Source organism: Epinephelus moara, chromosome 10 (assembly GCF_006386435.1).
Source record: "Epinephelus moara isolate mb chromosome 10, YSFRI_EMoa_1.0, whole genome shotgun sequence".
Classification (NCBI taxonomy): Eukaryota; Metazoa; Chordata; class Actinopteri; order Perciformes; family Serranidae; genus Epinephelus; species Epinephelus moara.
The window spans coordinates 22,780,415-22,794,650 of record NC_065515.1 but is presented as its reverse complement, the minus strand read 5'-3'; the positions used below and the strand labels follow the sequence as shown (position 1 = coordinate 22,794,650).

Sequence of the window (14,236 nt, the reverse complement as noted above, 5' to 3'; positions counted from 1 at the left end):
AGGAGGCCTCTCAGAATTGAGGAGCTCATTTAGTATTAACTATGTAGACACACATACAAACTCATGCAGTTATACATGCACGTATAATAAACATCCAGGCATATGCGTCCTAATTTATCTGACGTTATGTATTTGGCTTGGAGATCAGTTTTTTGGTTCGTTCAGTTGACTGTAAACCTTTAACAGATGCAGTTTTAGCATAATATAATATGGCTTTCGACAGTAGTGACTCATTCAGGTGAGCGTCATGGCAAGCTTTTAGTTATGGAAGGATTCTGTTTTCAAATCTGGCCCTCAAAAAACAAGATGGAGACAGCTTTTCCACCGGTTTATGGCCATTTCATGTTCAGTAGATGCAGACATTGAGTTCCACTGTATGCCTCAACCTGCTCAATTAAAACTTGCTCTTCTCTCTTTCCCTTTCCTTCTGCTCTCCTTCTCCTCTCAGGTTCTCCCCCATCACCATTGACAGCATGACCAGCCTGGTCGGCATGAACATCCCCGGGCACACGGGCACCGGGTGGTGCATCTTCGTGTACAACCTGTCCCCAGATTCGGATGAGAGCGTGCTCTGGCAGCTGTTTGGGCCCTTCGGTGCGGTCAACAATGTCAAGGTGATCCGTGACTTCAACACCAACAAGTGCAAAGGCTTCGGCTTCGTCACCATGACGAATTACGACGAGGCGGCCATGGCCATCGCCAGTCTCAACGGCTACAGGTTGGGCGACCGCGTCTTGCAAGTCTCCTTCAAGACTAACAAGACACACAAGTCCTGAACTTTGACAGGTAGAAGCAGTTGCCCCGCGACTTTGTCTGCTCCCAAATTGCCCCCAACCTTTCCCCCCACCTCCACCCGTCCCTTAGCCCCTTCAGTCACTACCACTACCACCCTACTACAGCCATCCAACACAGCAAACTCCAACCGGAACACAAAGCAACCGACAAACCATCAAACAAATTGAACTAGAAATGGCTTATATTATAACTTTGGACCTATAAGCCAATGTTGCCTAAGTATTACAAAAATGAAATGATGAAAATGTTCATGAGTTTTGGAAGCTCCTGTGATAATGCAGGCTTCTCTTTGTTGTATATTCTTTCTGTTTGTTGTGGTTGTTAAAATGATTTTTCTCTTCTGTGTAAACAGTAGCAAATCCCTGTATCCCCTTATTTCAGAGAAGAGAATGTCCTTTTTAGATTGAAACCTTTTCTCTGTCTTGATTCAGGATTTGTTTTTCTTTTGTAAATCCGGATCCACTGTCGTTAGTATTATATATACCTCCCTGTCGGTGAAAGGGAGGGGGCTCTTTTTTAAATTGGTGAACCATTCATTCATTTTTAGTGTGTATCAAAAACTTCCCCTTATCGATTATAGATGGGATTCCACAGTCCCAGTAACTCTGATGTAGACAAAAAAAAAAAAAAAGAATTTCTAACATTGTTTTTGTTTTGTATCGCAAACAAAACATAATGTCTTTCCTCACAGGGGTTCAGGGAGATGGGGCGAGGGAGGGGATGGGTTAGCTTTCCTGATGACACGTTCAGTAATTTAAGAAAAAAAAAAAATAACACTGTTGCCAAAGAGAAGATCTCTTTGCTTGAAAAAAATGCGTTTAGAAAAAGATAAAAATAAAGAGAAAGAAGATCTATTTTTATAAATGATAATTAAAATAATAATTATTGAAGAATTTTTACAAGAATCTGGATTTGAAAAAAGAGAAAAATATTTTGACTGGCTAACTAGGGGGGGCCGGGGCGGGAGGGAGGGGGCACCACCTTGTCTTGTCGTTCTGCCGTGGTACTTTATAGGATCAAAGGTTGTTTGTTTTTTGGGGACTCCAAGTTGGCAGGTTTTGTAGATGGAAGGGATGCAAACTGAGGCAGGTGATTTTGGTAATTTTTCACATATGTACTAGTGCGTAATTATTCAACAGCGATACCCAAAAGGGAAGGGAGAGGGGTCTTTCCAAGGCCTAACCATCCTTATAGTCCAGAGCCCAAAGCAAGAAGACCCTTTGTCCACTTGTTTTCCTGTTTTTGTCATCAGTCAATATGGGATATCAGTAAATAGATATATACACATCTATCCATTTAGAGAGCATACTATACATTATCTATATCATTTTCTTCGCTCTGCGTTTGTGAACTTACATTTGAAAAGAACTTCCTTTTAGCGATCAACAGTAGGTGCTATACTACATTATTCACATATCTTAAATATCCAAGTTTGTTGTTCTATGTGTTGTTTAAAGAAAAAAAATACTTCGATGTTGGCATTGAATTGAGCTGCTGTTCTTTGTTTAATATTTGTTTATTGTTGGCCCAAAAAATCTGGTGAGACTATTTCTTTGCTGAACAACCAGATAAATGAAATTTGGGCCTTGTAAGAATCACTGAACAAATCTTTATTTTGTATCTTTTTTGTTTGGCTTGCTGACTTTTAGGTTACTTGCTGAGCGTGAAACGTTTGTCAAAACTAAATGATGATTAGCTAGTTCCGTTAGTCTAGATATTTGTTTCCTTAAAAAGGATCTATGACAACTGTGTCTTTATTTGCTGTGTACAAATAGATGATATATATATACATATATAGTCTACATTTGTTTTACAATATCTACTGTACTATATGAGTTGTCACTGTTCTTTTGTTTGAGCTTGTCTTTTTCATATGACAACTTATTATGAAGTGGTGGTTCAGTTACTTAGAAAAACTTGTGAGGAAACTGTTCAATTGTTGTCATGTTGCTTGTGGAGAAAAAAAAAAGATTTGGATTAACTTTAAGTTAGCTACCGCGGCAAAAGAAACCGAACAAAAGCTTAGAATATAACTGTATTTGTTTATCAGTTGATTTACTTCTCTATTTTTTAAACTATTTATTTTTCTATTTATTTGTATTTATTATATATTTATTAATTGATTAATTTATCTGTGTATTTATGTATTTATTTGTTTCATTGTCTGTGTATTTGCGTGATTCTGGTACAGGGAGGGGGCGTTTCTGAGCAAAAGGGAACAAAGCGACTAGTGGAGAGGCTCTTCCAGTAGTCCACTGCACTGAGAGAACTTTTAGTACGTTTGTGCTTTGTACCAATATATCAAAATTACAATATAAAAAAATCTAAAAGTCAAGAAAACTGAAAAAAATGTCTGGAGGGTTGGGGGACGCTCTTCCCTTATTACTAGAAACAGTTACTCGCTATGCATAACCTAGTTAATAGTTAAATTTGCTATTGCTTTTTTCTTGTCTTGTTAAAATGAAATCTTTAGATCTTTTTCAATAAAGTTTAGTCTTAATAGAATGTTATAAACAGTCGTTCTGGTTCAATATAACCTGTGATAAGTTTGTGTAGTTCTAAAAAGCCACTCCGTCCACACCCTCCCTCCACTTACTACCGCTTTGTGATGAAACCTTATGCAAAAATGTGGGTCTGAAAGCATAGTTTTCAGTTTTCAGTGAGACATTTTATATAACATTCAGCTCTTGGAGGCTTGGGCAGATACATTTTAAAAGGAGCAAATGCCCATTGTTGTTTGAGGGTCATTCATTGCACTGGACTAAATCGGTCAAAATCACTTAAGAGTCAAGACTTATTTTTAAAAAGATTCATCATGTTTTCAAATGACATACCAACAAATCTTTAAAAATGAGAAATTGTTACCATTGCACACCAACTGTTATTTACAGCAGTTGTTGCTATACTTAAGAAGTACTCTGGAGGCATGAAAAGGGATTGTACCGATTCTATATTTTATATACTCTAATATGATATATATTATATATTTTGAAAGGTGAAAGGTAAGGGAATGGTTCCAGAAGTATAAATATACGGAATTGGATTTTTTTGTTTGTTGTTAAGACTTGAAAACATGAAGGAGGTGTGTGGAGAGCATTTCAAACACTCAGACGCATGCTCGCATAACTCCATCCTTCTCTCTCACACCTCAGTCATCTGACAGGCCGGGTCATCCTATATCGTCATTTATATCCAGTCATCATCAACTGCGCCATCCAATCACATAGTTTTCTAACGTCATAACGGCAACAAACCAACCAACCCACACACCAACCAACCAGACCCCTTCATGCTCCCCGCCGCCGTCGGGAGCTTGAATTATGCAACGACCCCAGTAGAATGTTGTTCTGATGTGTGAACTAATTTCCTACACTGTATGACTTTTGAACTCTTACGATGCGTGCCTGTGTTCCGCCTAGACCCTGTGTGCACGTGTGTGTGCGCGCGCGTGTGTGCATGTTCGTATGCATGTTCCTTTCTGTAATTGTGTGCGTGTTGTGCGTTTGTCCTCATATGTTTGTTAGCGTGGAGTACATCCAAACGTGCGTATGTACAGTATATACATATGTTAAGTGTTTGTGGATTACGTGTGTGAGTGTGCATCTGGGTCTCTTTAGTGCACATATATACAGACGTATATGTGTGTGTCTCCCTGAGTGCATGTGCGCGCGCGTGTGACAGAGATAGCACGTGCGGTTGCTCAGAATGTGTGTGTGCGTTTGTGTGTGTGAAAGTGTGTGCATGTCAGGGTGTTTGAAACATGGGGCTGCGTCACCTCGCTCTATGCCCAACCCCTATGGCTCACACCATCCCCTGTAGCGCCTTATAGTGGCAGCCTGCCAGTAGGAACAACGCAGCCAGTAGTGGAGGAGGGAAGGTGAACAGAGGAACTAGGCTCTTCTTGTCAGTTTTCATTTTCCTCCTGAGACGTGTTTGTTTACTATCTGAAAAATCTATAAACGAAATCTTTAAAGACAAAAAAGACGAAAAAATGTTCACAGGGCCCCATGACCGCGGCTCTCTCTACTCTCTCCTGCTTATGTTATTACTTAACAATTATCAATGATGATTATTATGATTATTATTGCTATTATTCTTAGTATTCTTATTCTTATTATTAATCCAATTACTGCGATGAATGACTTCATGTTATCCTTGCTAGTTTAGGTCATTTCTGAAACTGGAAACAAAATAAAAATCTTGCTGTAAATGTTTGTTTTTTCTTTTTCATAAAACTGTTGTGTTTGAATTATTTGTACTTTTGAATGTTGGGACAATAAAATGAGGTGTTAAGAGCTTGGATGTTTCTTGTCGTGATAAATGGAACATTTAGATGTTTCACACTGCATACTAAATGGGGACATCTTCCTGATATAATTAAAAGTAATTTTCCTTTTCTTATTTGCTTCTCTTTATCTACCCCTCCTTTGTCACCTGATGGGGATGTTATCAGCCCATTAAAGGTCTAGTACATTGGTTCCCAACTGGCGGGTTACGGTCCAAAAGTCCAACTGGGTCCATTATGAATGGACCACAGGTGACTTGCAAACGTGTCAAGTTTGTAAAAAACACACTTTATTTTTAAGTACAGAGAATTTCTGGCACAGAGCTTTTATTCTGAGGTGCTGTTTTCTGCTGTAGAGTGAGTGGCTAACGGACAACTACAGCAAACTAGCTCAATGACACGGCCAAATACAAGTATGGTACTAAATGTATTTAACTATGTGGATCTTGAACTAATGACTAAGGAGAAATCTGGACCCCGTAGCCAGACCAGTTGGGAACCAGTGGTCTAGTGTGTAGGATTTAGTGGCACCATTCGGTGAGGATGCAGAACTGAAACTTCCCGTGTGCCAAGCGTGTGTGAGAGCCACAGTAGCCAATGTGACAACAGGAAAACTCAAATGGTCCTATGTAGAGCCAGTGTTTGATTTGTCAGTTCATTGTAGAACATCATGGTTGACACTTTGGGCAAGAACCCACTCCATATGTAGATATAAGCGGCTCATTTTAAGGTAACGAAAACACAAAGATTATTATTTTCAGCTGATTATGAATTACTGAAAACATAGGCATGAATATATGATACCATTTCTGCCAATAGATGTCCCTAAATCCTACACACTGGACCTTTAAATGGCCATTATCTGTGTTTATAAATCTCATAGATATAGCTCAGTAGGAGCCTGATACACCTATTGGTATAGGTTTAGAAAACCATTATCAGCCCTGCAGTTATTACCACTTTGTTAGCTTTCACTTTCCTTAGGTTTAGGTGCCAAACAGCATGGTTAGATTTAGATAAATAATATGATTGGGCATAAATATTGGTTTCAAATTGGACTCGAAGCCCAGTCTCGTAGGTGATAGTCCTGTGGCTTACTCATCCACCAGCCCCTTCTGTCAGAATTTTTCATTCATGGTTTGATAAAGGCCTTCTCATCCTAATAGTAGGTGTGGCAGGCCCATACTTAACTGTATCTAAGGCCCTGTTTAGATGACAACGGTTTCTCTAAAAATGGAAAAGTCTGTCCTTTGCGTTTTAAAAAACTTCTGCGTTTATATGACGACGTTATTGAAACGATCCCCGTTCACACGGAGCCACAAAATCTACTAGAAACGCTGTAGTATGCACGCCAGGCCAATGGGTGGCAGTGTAAATTTGCAAAGGTATGCACGCCAGGCCAATGGGTGGCAGTGTAAATTTGCAAAGCAACACCACGGCATGACAGCATGACGCCATGCGCCTGCGCTGAAGCACCTTCCTCTACAACACGGTGATTACAAACCAAAACAAAGAAGACACAATGACAAAAGCATGCACAGATAACTTTGTCTGGATGGACGACGAGGTGGAGTTGCTACAGTAACAGATCTACACTTCACATCAAATCAACAGGGTGAGCAGCACAAACAGAGCTCAGCATTGTTGTTGTGACGGTCGGCTTGCCTAGTGACTGGAACCGTAATGCACATGTGCGAAAAGTCTCCGTTTTCAGAGGAACTGCATATTGCAAGTTTACATGACAACAGAGACGCTGACATTTCCAAAAAGTTGCACTCTGGAACCCGTTTTCGAATCGTTGCGTTTTCAGGCACCCAAAAACGCTGCTGTTGTGTAAATGATCGGCCAAAACGCAACTAAAGTTCTTTCAGTTGAAATCGTCGTATAAACGGGGCCTAAGACGCTTAGAACACTGATGCTGATAACAGCCATATAGACTTCATCTCAGTGTTTTTAATGAAACGTAAACCTGTAGCAGATAAATTGTTTGGGTCATTTATCAAGAAAAAACGATATAATTTATTATCATTATCATTATTATTAGTAGTAGTATTATCCTCTTAATCAATTTATTTTCGTCTTCAGTTGATCTATTAAGACCAAATTAATATAGACTGGGTTGCCGCCATGGGTGAGGGGTGGGGGTAATTGTTGTGTACCACTGTTCTTGTTACTTATGTTCAAACAAAAACAAAACAAAAAAGTTGATAAAAAAAAAAAAAACTTAACATTTGTCAGTTCCAGTTCATCCAATTTAAGTATCTACTGCTTGAATTAAACTATTAGTTAATCCCAAAAATTTCAACAGATTGATCATAAAGATCTTCAATAACAGTTTCATTCATAGTATTTTGCTCCGTCTCTTGACACGGGGCAAGTTCAAATTAGTAATACAGTACAGCAGAATTAACTGCAACAGTAAATCACAGATTTAATCTGCGTTCACTGTGACCTTTCAGCTTCTGAGGGACAGTCACGACTATGAGGCAGTAACACTGCAGACATAAAACGCAGTGCTGATCTCAGTCAGCCCTCGAAGGTGCTGCTGTAGGACAGGAGTGAGGAATCAGTGAGATAACACTGCCCCCTGGATCTTCACCGGAGTATCCGAGACCGTTGTGGCACAATGCAGGCTCTCGCCATGTAGGAATATCTCTGGTCAATATGTGCTTCTCATCTCATCTCTGATCTCTCTGCTTCACAATACCAAACTTCACCAGCCAGTCCTGAAAGCACCTGAAGCAAAGGGACGAAGAATCAGGCCCTAGAGGATAGAGAAATACCACTGCATGCGGCTTGTCACCACTGCAGACCACATCTGTTCATCAATAACAGTGTTCTCAATGTACTCAGTAATGTCCAGTAATGTGAGCCCAGCTTCACGCCTTTATAATCCAAATCACACTGGAGAGCATTACAGCGGTTGCGGAGGAGATGATGGTTGTTAGACTGTGATATGTTCAGCCACTCTTGTCTTTCCTCTCCTGTTGTTAGCCACTTAATGATCCTCCACTCTCATCAAGGAGAAAGTAGATGGGGAGGACATGAGTCAGCGTGTGCTTTCAAGTCCCCTTTGAACCGACTCCTCGGGGGTGTAAAGGCAACAGCTAGTTCAATAAACAACTGTTGATTTCAACTTTAATGTGGTGTTGTTTTAGAAGGAGTCTGTTTTACTCCACTGTGACTCAGACGTGGGTAAAACAAAATGCAGCGTGAGAAATAAATCACTAAAAATATCTCACGCAAACAAGATATTTAAATTCCAAAGGAAGTGAAAGTGCTCTCGTTACGGAGAGTTGTTGGGTTTAATATGGCTCACTTCTCACCATATTCTGTCACCAGGTGCAACCATATGATGCTGCCTCTCAGTTTCTATATAAACCACTTTTCATCTGCCTGGGTGAGAGCTGATCACACTCGCTCCATGGTGTGAATGTCAGCATCCTGCCGTGCTGTGATGTAGACGGCGGTTCTGCCAAATGACAAGCATGAGCCTCACAGTCGGAAGCATATTATTTCATAAGGAGCTACTTGTCTTTGACAAATCTTCCGCAGTCAAATCTTTGCAGTGGGGGAGCTCTTGTTGCCCTCTAGCTCTCCTTGGTACACACTCTGACATTAATGGGATACCTCTCTTCACCCCTTTGTCCACTTTAGAGATTTCACACCGCCTAATCAAAAGACTCTCAGCTTCACTTCATGTTATTTATTAACCGAGCCGCTCTCAGATGAGTGCGCAGTCCACTTCATTTTCTGTTTTGGCATTAACATGCTGATCAGGCTGATTGGACTGTCTGTTTGATTATAAAGTTTGTTTTAATGTGTTATATCTTTTTACTGCACTTCAAGACTTTTAGACATTGAGATTGCAGTCGTTTTCTCTCTTAAAGCCTTCTTATTTTACGTCCTCTTTGTAAGAGATAGCGTCATGATAGCGCCCTTAGTGAAGCCTTGCTCTCACATTTTATAGAGTCACTATCTACTAAATGACTGAATGTTGTTGTGGAGTGAACATATTGTATCTGCTGCATGAATAGTGCCTACACTCAATGGCCATGCTGATACAATTGCTGCCCCCAAAGATTTTCAGTTGCCCCCTCTGACCACCCAATGACAAATTTGTGGGGGCGCCACCGCCTCCACCGTAGAAACAGAGTGAGAATAGAATGGACACTGAGCTGTTTGCTGTGGTCATTTGACTAGTTCAAAAGGAAATGGCAATTGATGTTAGTTGTCATGGTAATAACACACATCAGTGGGGCCGTAAAGTGTGTTACAATCACTAGTCTGAAATATAGACCCTTTTAATGTTAGTAAAGAGTACTAACAGTTTTTATTTGGTGGGCGGGGCTTAGCTGGAGACAAAAGAGGACTTCACAGACATTAGTTGGCGCTAGCTAGCAAGTTCTGTTGACTTGTTTTAGACAATGGAGGAAGATGATGCGAGTTGTGCGTTAGGAAATACTCATTCCAAGTAACAGAGCGCACTCTGGCACAAACTGGACCGGTCATAAGTTCAGAGCGCTGTCTGAATGTACTGTTTGGCTGTCCAGAGCACCGCACACTAAAAGTAGCAGAGCGCCAAGCAGAGTGAATGTGTGATTAACTTAACTGTTTCTGTTTAATTCATTTAGAAATATAACGCTCCGTTTCTTCGACCAACAGGGCTCTCATTTTAGTGGAGAGTGTCAGACTGAATTTACAAACACACCATGTCAGGTCAATCATTCTACAGGACCACGAGTGTTACTTGAAGAAGTAAACACTGTCCAGTGGGACTAGACTGGCCGACCTGTATGCTCTCACTCAGTGGATGGATGATGTCACAGGAAGCTTTGTGGTTGATTACAATGCCAATCTTACAAGGAAGACAACACTTGAACAGTTTCCTCCAGTTTGTTTTGCTATCAAAGCTAACGTTAGCTAATGCGCTAAAAAGTTAGCATTACCGAGAAATCCATTATTTCTCTTAATACCTCCCCAGTGTCTGATTAGGTGGACATGATAAACCTTAATACACATAACGTTATTCATCCCTACAACAGGAAATACTTTTTCCCTAACCTGATGTAAAGTGTGCGCTGCACATGTGAGCACTTTTTGTGATCACCTCCGTCCAGTCCTTTAGTCTTATCACATTTAACCATAGTTGTCTTTGTTTTTGTTGACGGCCAGTGGCAGCTGGTATGTGATGAGATTTAAGTTTTGAGCCATGACTCCTTCTATTCTGGCTCCCAATAACACAACAAGACGACATTTTAAGACTCCTATGTAGCCTACAGCCCTGTGGTGACGAGTCGTGTTTTGCCTCCAGCTAACAAACTGACATTATTGTGACGTCAGCCCTAAAAGGGTCTATTAATGAACAGAATTTGATGATTGATAATAGAAATATGAAGCAATTAAATCCAGTAATCCTAAATTCCTCTGTAGCAGCAAGGCAGCGGCGCAAGTGCACAAAAGACGCCACTCCATAACTTGTACAACTCCACTGCTTGTTTGGTCGTAGTCTCTATACAAACCCCGGAGATCTTGCCTCGTAGTCTCTATACAAACCCTGCATCTTGCCTCCGGAAGAAGAGCGGAAGAGCCCCGGTTTCCGGTGCTAGGCTGTTTTTTAGTCCGCGTGATATTGACCAATCACGTTTGAGCCGGCTGCAGTTGTTGCCAGGTTAAACGGTCCGTGCAGTGAACTAACGAGGCGGAACATAATTGGCGTCACTGCAAACTCTGAATCCATCGCAATGGTTCAGCATATTTACTTACTATATAAACGGAAGTCGGAAACGGAAATTCCCCTCCTCAAACCTGAATGCCAAAAAATCGGGGGTCTGCCCCCAGAGGCTGTATCGCTGTCTGCCGGAAGTCAGACGCTGAATACAGCTGATGGGTTCCGATAATGGTTTGGTCGTTACTGCAAAACCTCATCTCAGTGAGTCCACAACTTGCTTTATATGAAAGTTCATACGGAAGTTAGCATGTTACAACGATGCATCCAAACCTACAGCTGTCACAGTTCACAATGGCCTGACCATTTGTTCATGTTTGAATCCGACTGTCTGTTTTACTCTATTTTTTTTGGCCTCTCTCCACTCTGAGAAATGATGTTTTTCATAGAAGTGTATTTTTTCATTATGTTATAGGAGGTCTATTTTAGAATAGGCTCTCTTCCTCTATAAAACACTGCAGAAAACCCCAATGAATGTGAGACAGGAGTTTGGTAAGTTCTTCTAAAAAGGTGGGTAAGTCTCTTTTTTAAAAGGTCACAGTAGCTAGCTTTAACCAAATTAGAGACTCTTGCTGGCTGTACTTATGTTTGTATCTCATAGCTTTTGGTTCTCTTGCATTTCACATTGTTGTTGATCAGATGACAATTAATCTTTCCTTCGTGACGTTACATTTAAAGTGCCGGTTGTCACAAGTCTTGTTTGTTTGCCGTGAAAGAGACGAATAGTTTTTGTGAACTGATAATTACAAGCTGACATGTCATACAGCATTCTTGTTTTTCAGGCCTTCCTTACCTCCCAGTCCTATCTCATCTCTAAAATATCTCATGAACACTTTTGATTGTTAATTCTAATATCATCATCCACAAACGACCCCTTAGCATTCAACTAACAACCAGTTCAGAGTGAGAGAAGTGGGTGACGATCAAGATCAAGAGAGCACTTCCTCCATACAAACCCAGCCTCCTTTACTGGGAACATCAATTGTTTGTACTCTGGAGGTCACTTAAAGTCTAGATGTTGAACAAATGCACTGGCAGATTTGTATCTCTCAAGTTTAACAGGCTTTTTCGGCATGAGTTATGCAACCAGTGAAGGCACCGTTAGTGCTGCAACTTCCTTGTAGAACAAGAAACACTCACGAGGGCCTAATAAAGCACTGGATCCCATTCAGGAAGTTTCAGTCCCCGAGGGCTCTGAGTGCAATCTGCTCCCCTGTGAAGTCTCTTAATTTCAATGCAATATCTCCAGCACCATGGGAACACACTGTTCTTGCTCAGGGGCAGCATTTTCTTGTACACACAATCTGTCGCCATGTTGTGACGTACATCGTGGCATCACAGCGACGCACGACTCACCAGTGTGATGCTATATTGAGGTACTCAGCCATGACTGACCAGAGTGGGAACCATAAGCAGAATATACTTAAGCAAACCAATATGAGAGAGGAGTTGGGCCTCAAAGCTTCCAATCAATGCCTTGCTTGTGATGACGAACTTCTGAAGAAGTATTCACATGTAAATTTTTCTCTATGCAGGCTTCTTGCTGCATACAGCTGAAAAGAGTGACTCGTTCCCGGCCACACTCTCGACTCGAGCACCGTGGAGGAGCTGCAGCAGGGGGTCTTGCCAAACTTTAAGTCGGGTAATAGTGTTTGTGTCAGTGCAGAGAAAGAACCCATGCTGTGGTCTATCGTGATGTAAAGAATCATAAAGAGGTTAGGTAAAGTTCAAGAGGTATTAAAACACATACAGTGATCCTTGTTGACTTTAAATCAGTCTGATGTGTTGTGATGTTTAACATGAGGGCTCTATAAGAAGTGGCTTGCAGTGGTGCCCATCCTGACCCAAATAAATTCAATTCTTAATGTGTGAACAGCCATTATGTTAGGTGTAAGTTATTGTTATGTAGGTGATTCACTGAGCAGTTATTGTTTGTTTGCATATTTGGCTGACGCTAAGGCTATGCTGTATGAACCTTTGTTCTTAATTGGTTCTGACTAATGAGTTAATTAGCATCGTTATGTTGTCAGGGTGCTGTAACTGTTAGCCTTGAACTCTTGCATTGTGTATTAACATACAGATAACTCCATCCCTGCCATCTCTTTGGAAACTATTTCTGATTTAATGACACTGAATTAAAGATACAGTATCCTCTAGGTCTGTAATACAGTTAGTAAATTATTGCATGGGGTTAGCTGTAAAGTTAAAGAGAACCTGTTATGCTCATTACCAGGTTCATACTTGTATTTTGGGTTTCTATGTGGGTTTTAGTGTTCAAAAACATTTTACTTTCCTTGCACTGTTTGTGCTGGACACCTGTATTCACCCTCAGTTTTGAAATGCTCAGTTTTAGTGCCTGTCTCTCTAGGCCCCCCTCCCCAAAAAGCCTTGCCTGAGCTCTGACTGGTCAGCATCAATGGCGGTTTTAGGGGGGGGCCAGCAGGGGGCAGTGCCTGCGCTGCCGAAGAGTCGGAGGGGCAACGCGGAACGCAGAGCTAAATCGTCTCAACAGGTTGCCAGTCGGACCACTTAAAATGGCGCACCCATTGGATTATGCGGAATACACCACACAAGGAGGAAAAGGGCGTGAGTTTTCTAGTGTATATATACAGTGTTTCCCATACATTGACTAATTTGCCCCGCCATAGTCTCCAAAAATCCAGGTATAAAACGCCTCCGGTAAATAAACACCACTCTGTAGCGCACCAGCTGGAGCGCCTACTGAGAATTCTTTGGCTCAGACTTAGATATTTGACCCTACTTGTATGTGCCCCTGTATCAAAAGGACTGGCCCTAGCTTGGCCCCCCCATTGAAACTGGCCTAGAACCACCACTGGTCAGCATTTCTAGATCTTTAGCCAAGCCTTCAGTAACAGGGCCTGACTTTGAAGCCAATTACACATAGTGGCCAACTGTGGAATTACAACATCCAGGTTTGTCACGTGATGCCAGCCATGGGGCCCAAAAAGACTTTTTCCCAGACTCACATTGTGAAAGAGACATCTGTAAATCAGTGGATATATATACTGAACAAAAATATAAACGCAACACTTTTGTTTTTGCTCCCATTTTTCATGAGCTGAACTCAAAGATCTAAAACATTTTCTATACACACAAAAGACCATTTCCTCACAAATATTGTTCACAAATCTGTCTAAATCTGTGTTAGTGAGCACTTCTCCTTTGCCGAGATAATCCATCCCACCTCACAGGTGTGGCATATCAAGATGCTGATTAGACAGCATGATTATTGCACAGGTGTGCCTTAGGCTGGCCACAATAAAAGGCCACTCTGGTGGACATTCCTGCAGTCAGCATGTCAATTGCACACTCCCTCAAAACTTGCGACATCTGTGGCATTGTGCTGTGTGATAAAACTGAACATTTTAGAGTGGCCTTTTATTGTGGCCAGCCTAAGGCACACCTGT

General features: G+C 41.2%; 1 protein-coding gene across 2 annotated transcripts in view; it reads left to right on the top strand.

Moving 5' to 3' along the window:
- Positions 1 to 5,093, top strand: part of elavl4 (ELAV like neuron-specific RNA binding protein 4) — a 100,794-nt gene extending 95,701 nt beyond the window's left edge. For both annotated transcript variants that reach the window (XM_050054628.1, XM_050054627.1), the window contains one exon: positions 449 to 5,093. In XM_050054628.1, coding sequence (XP_049910585.1) covers positions 449 to 776 — 328 coding nt within the window. In that variant the 3' untranslated portion in view covers positions 777 to 5,093. The remainder of the gene's footprint in view (positions 1 to 448) is intronic.
- Positions 5,094 to 14,236: the final 9,143 nt, after the last annotated feature.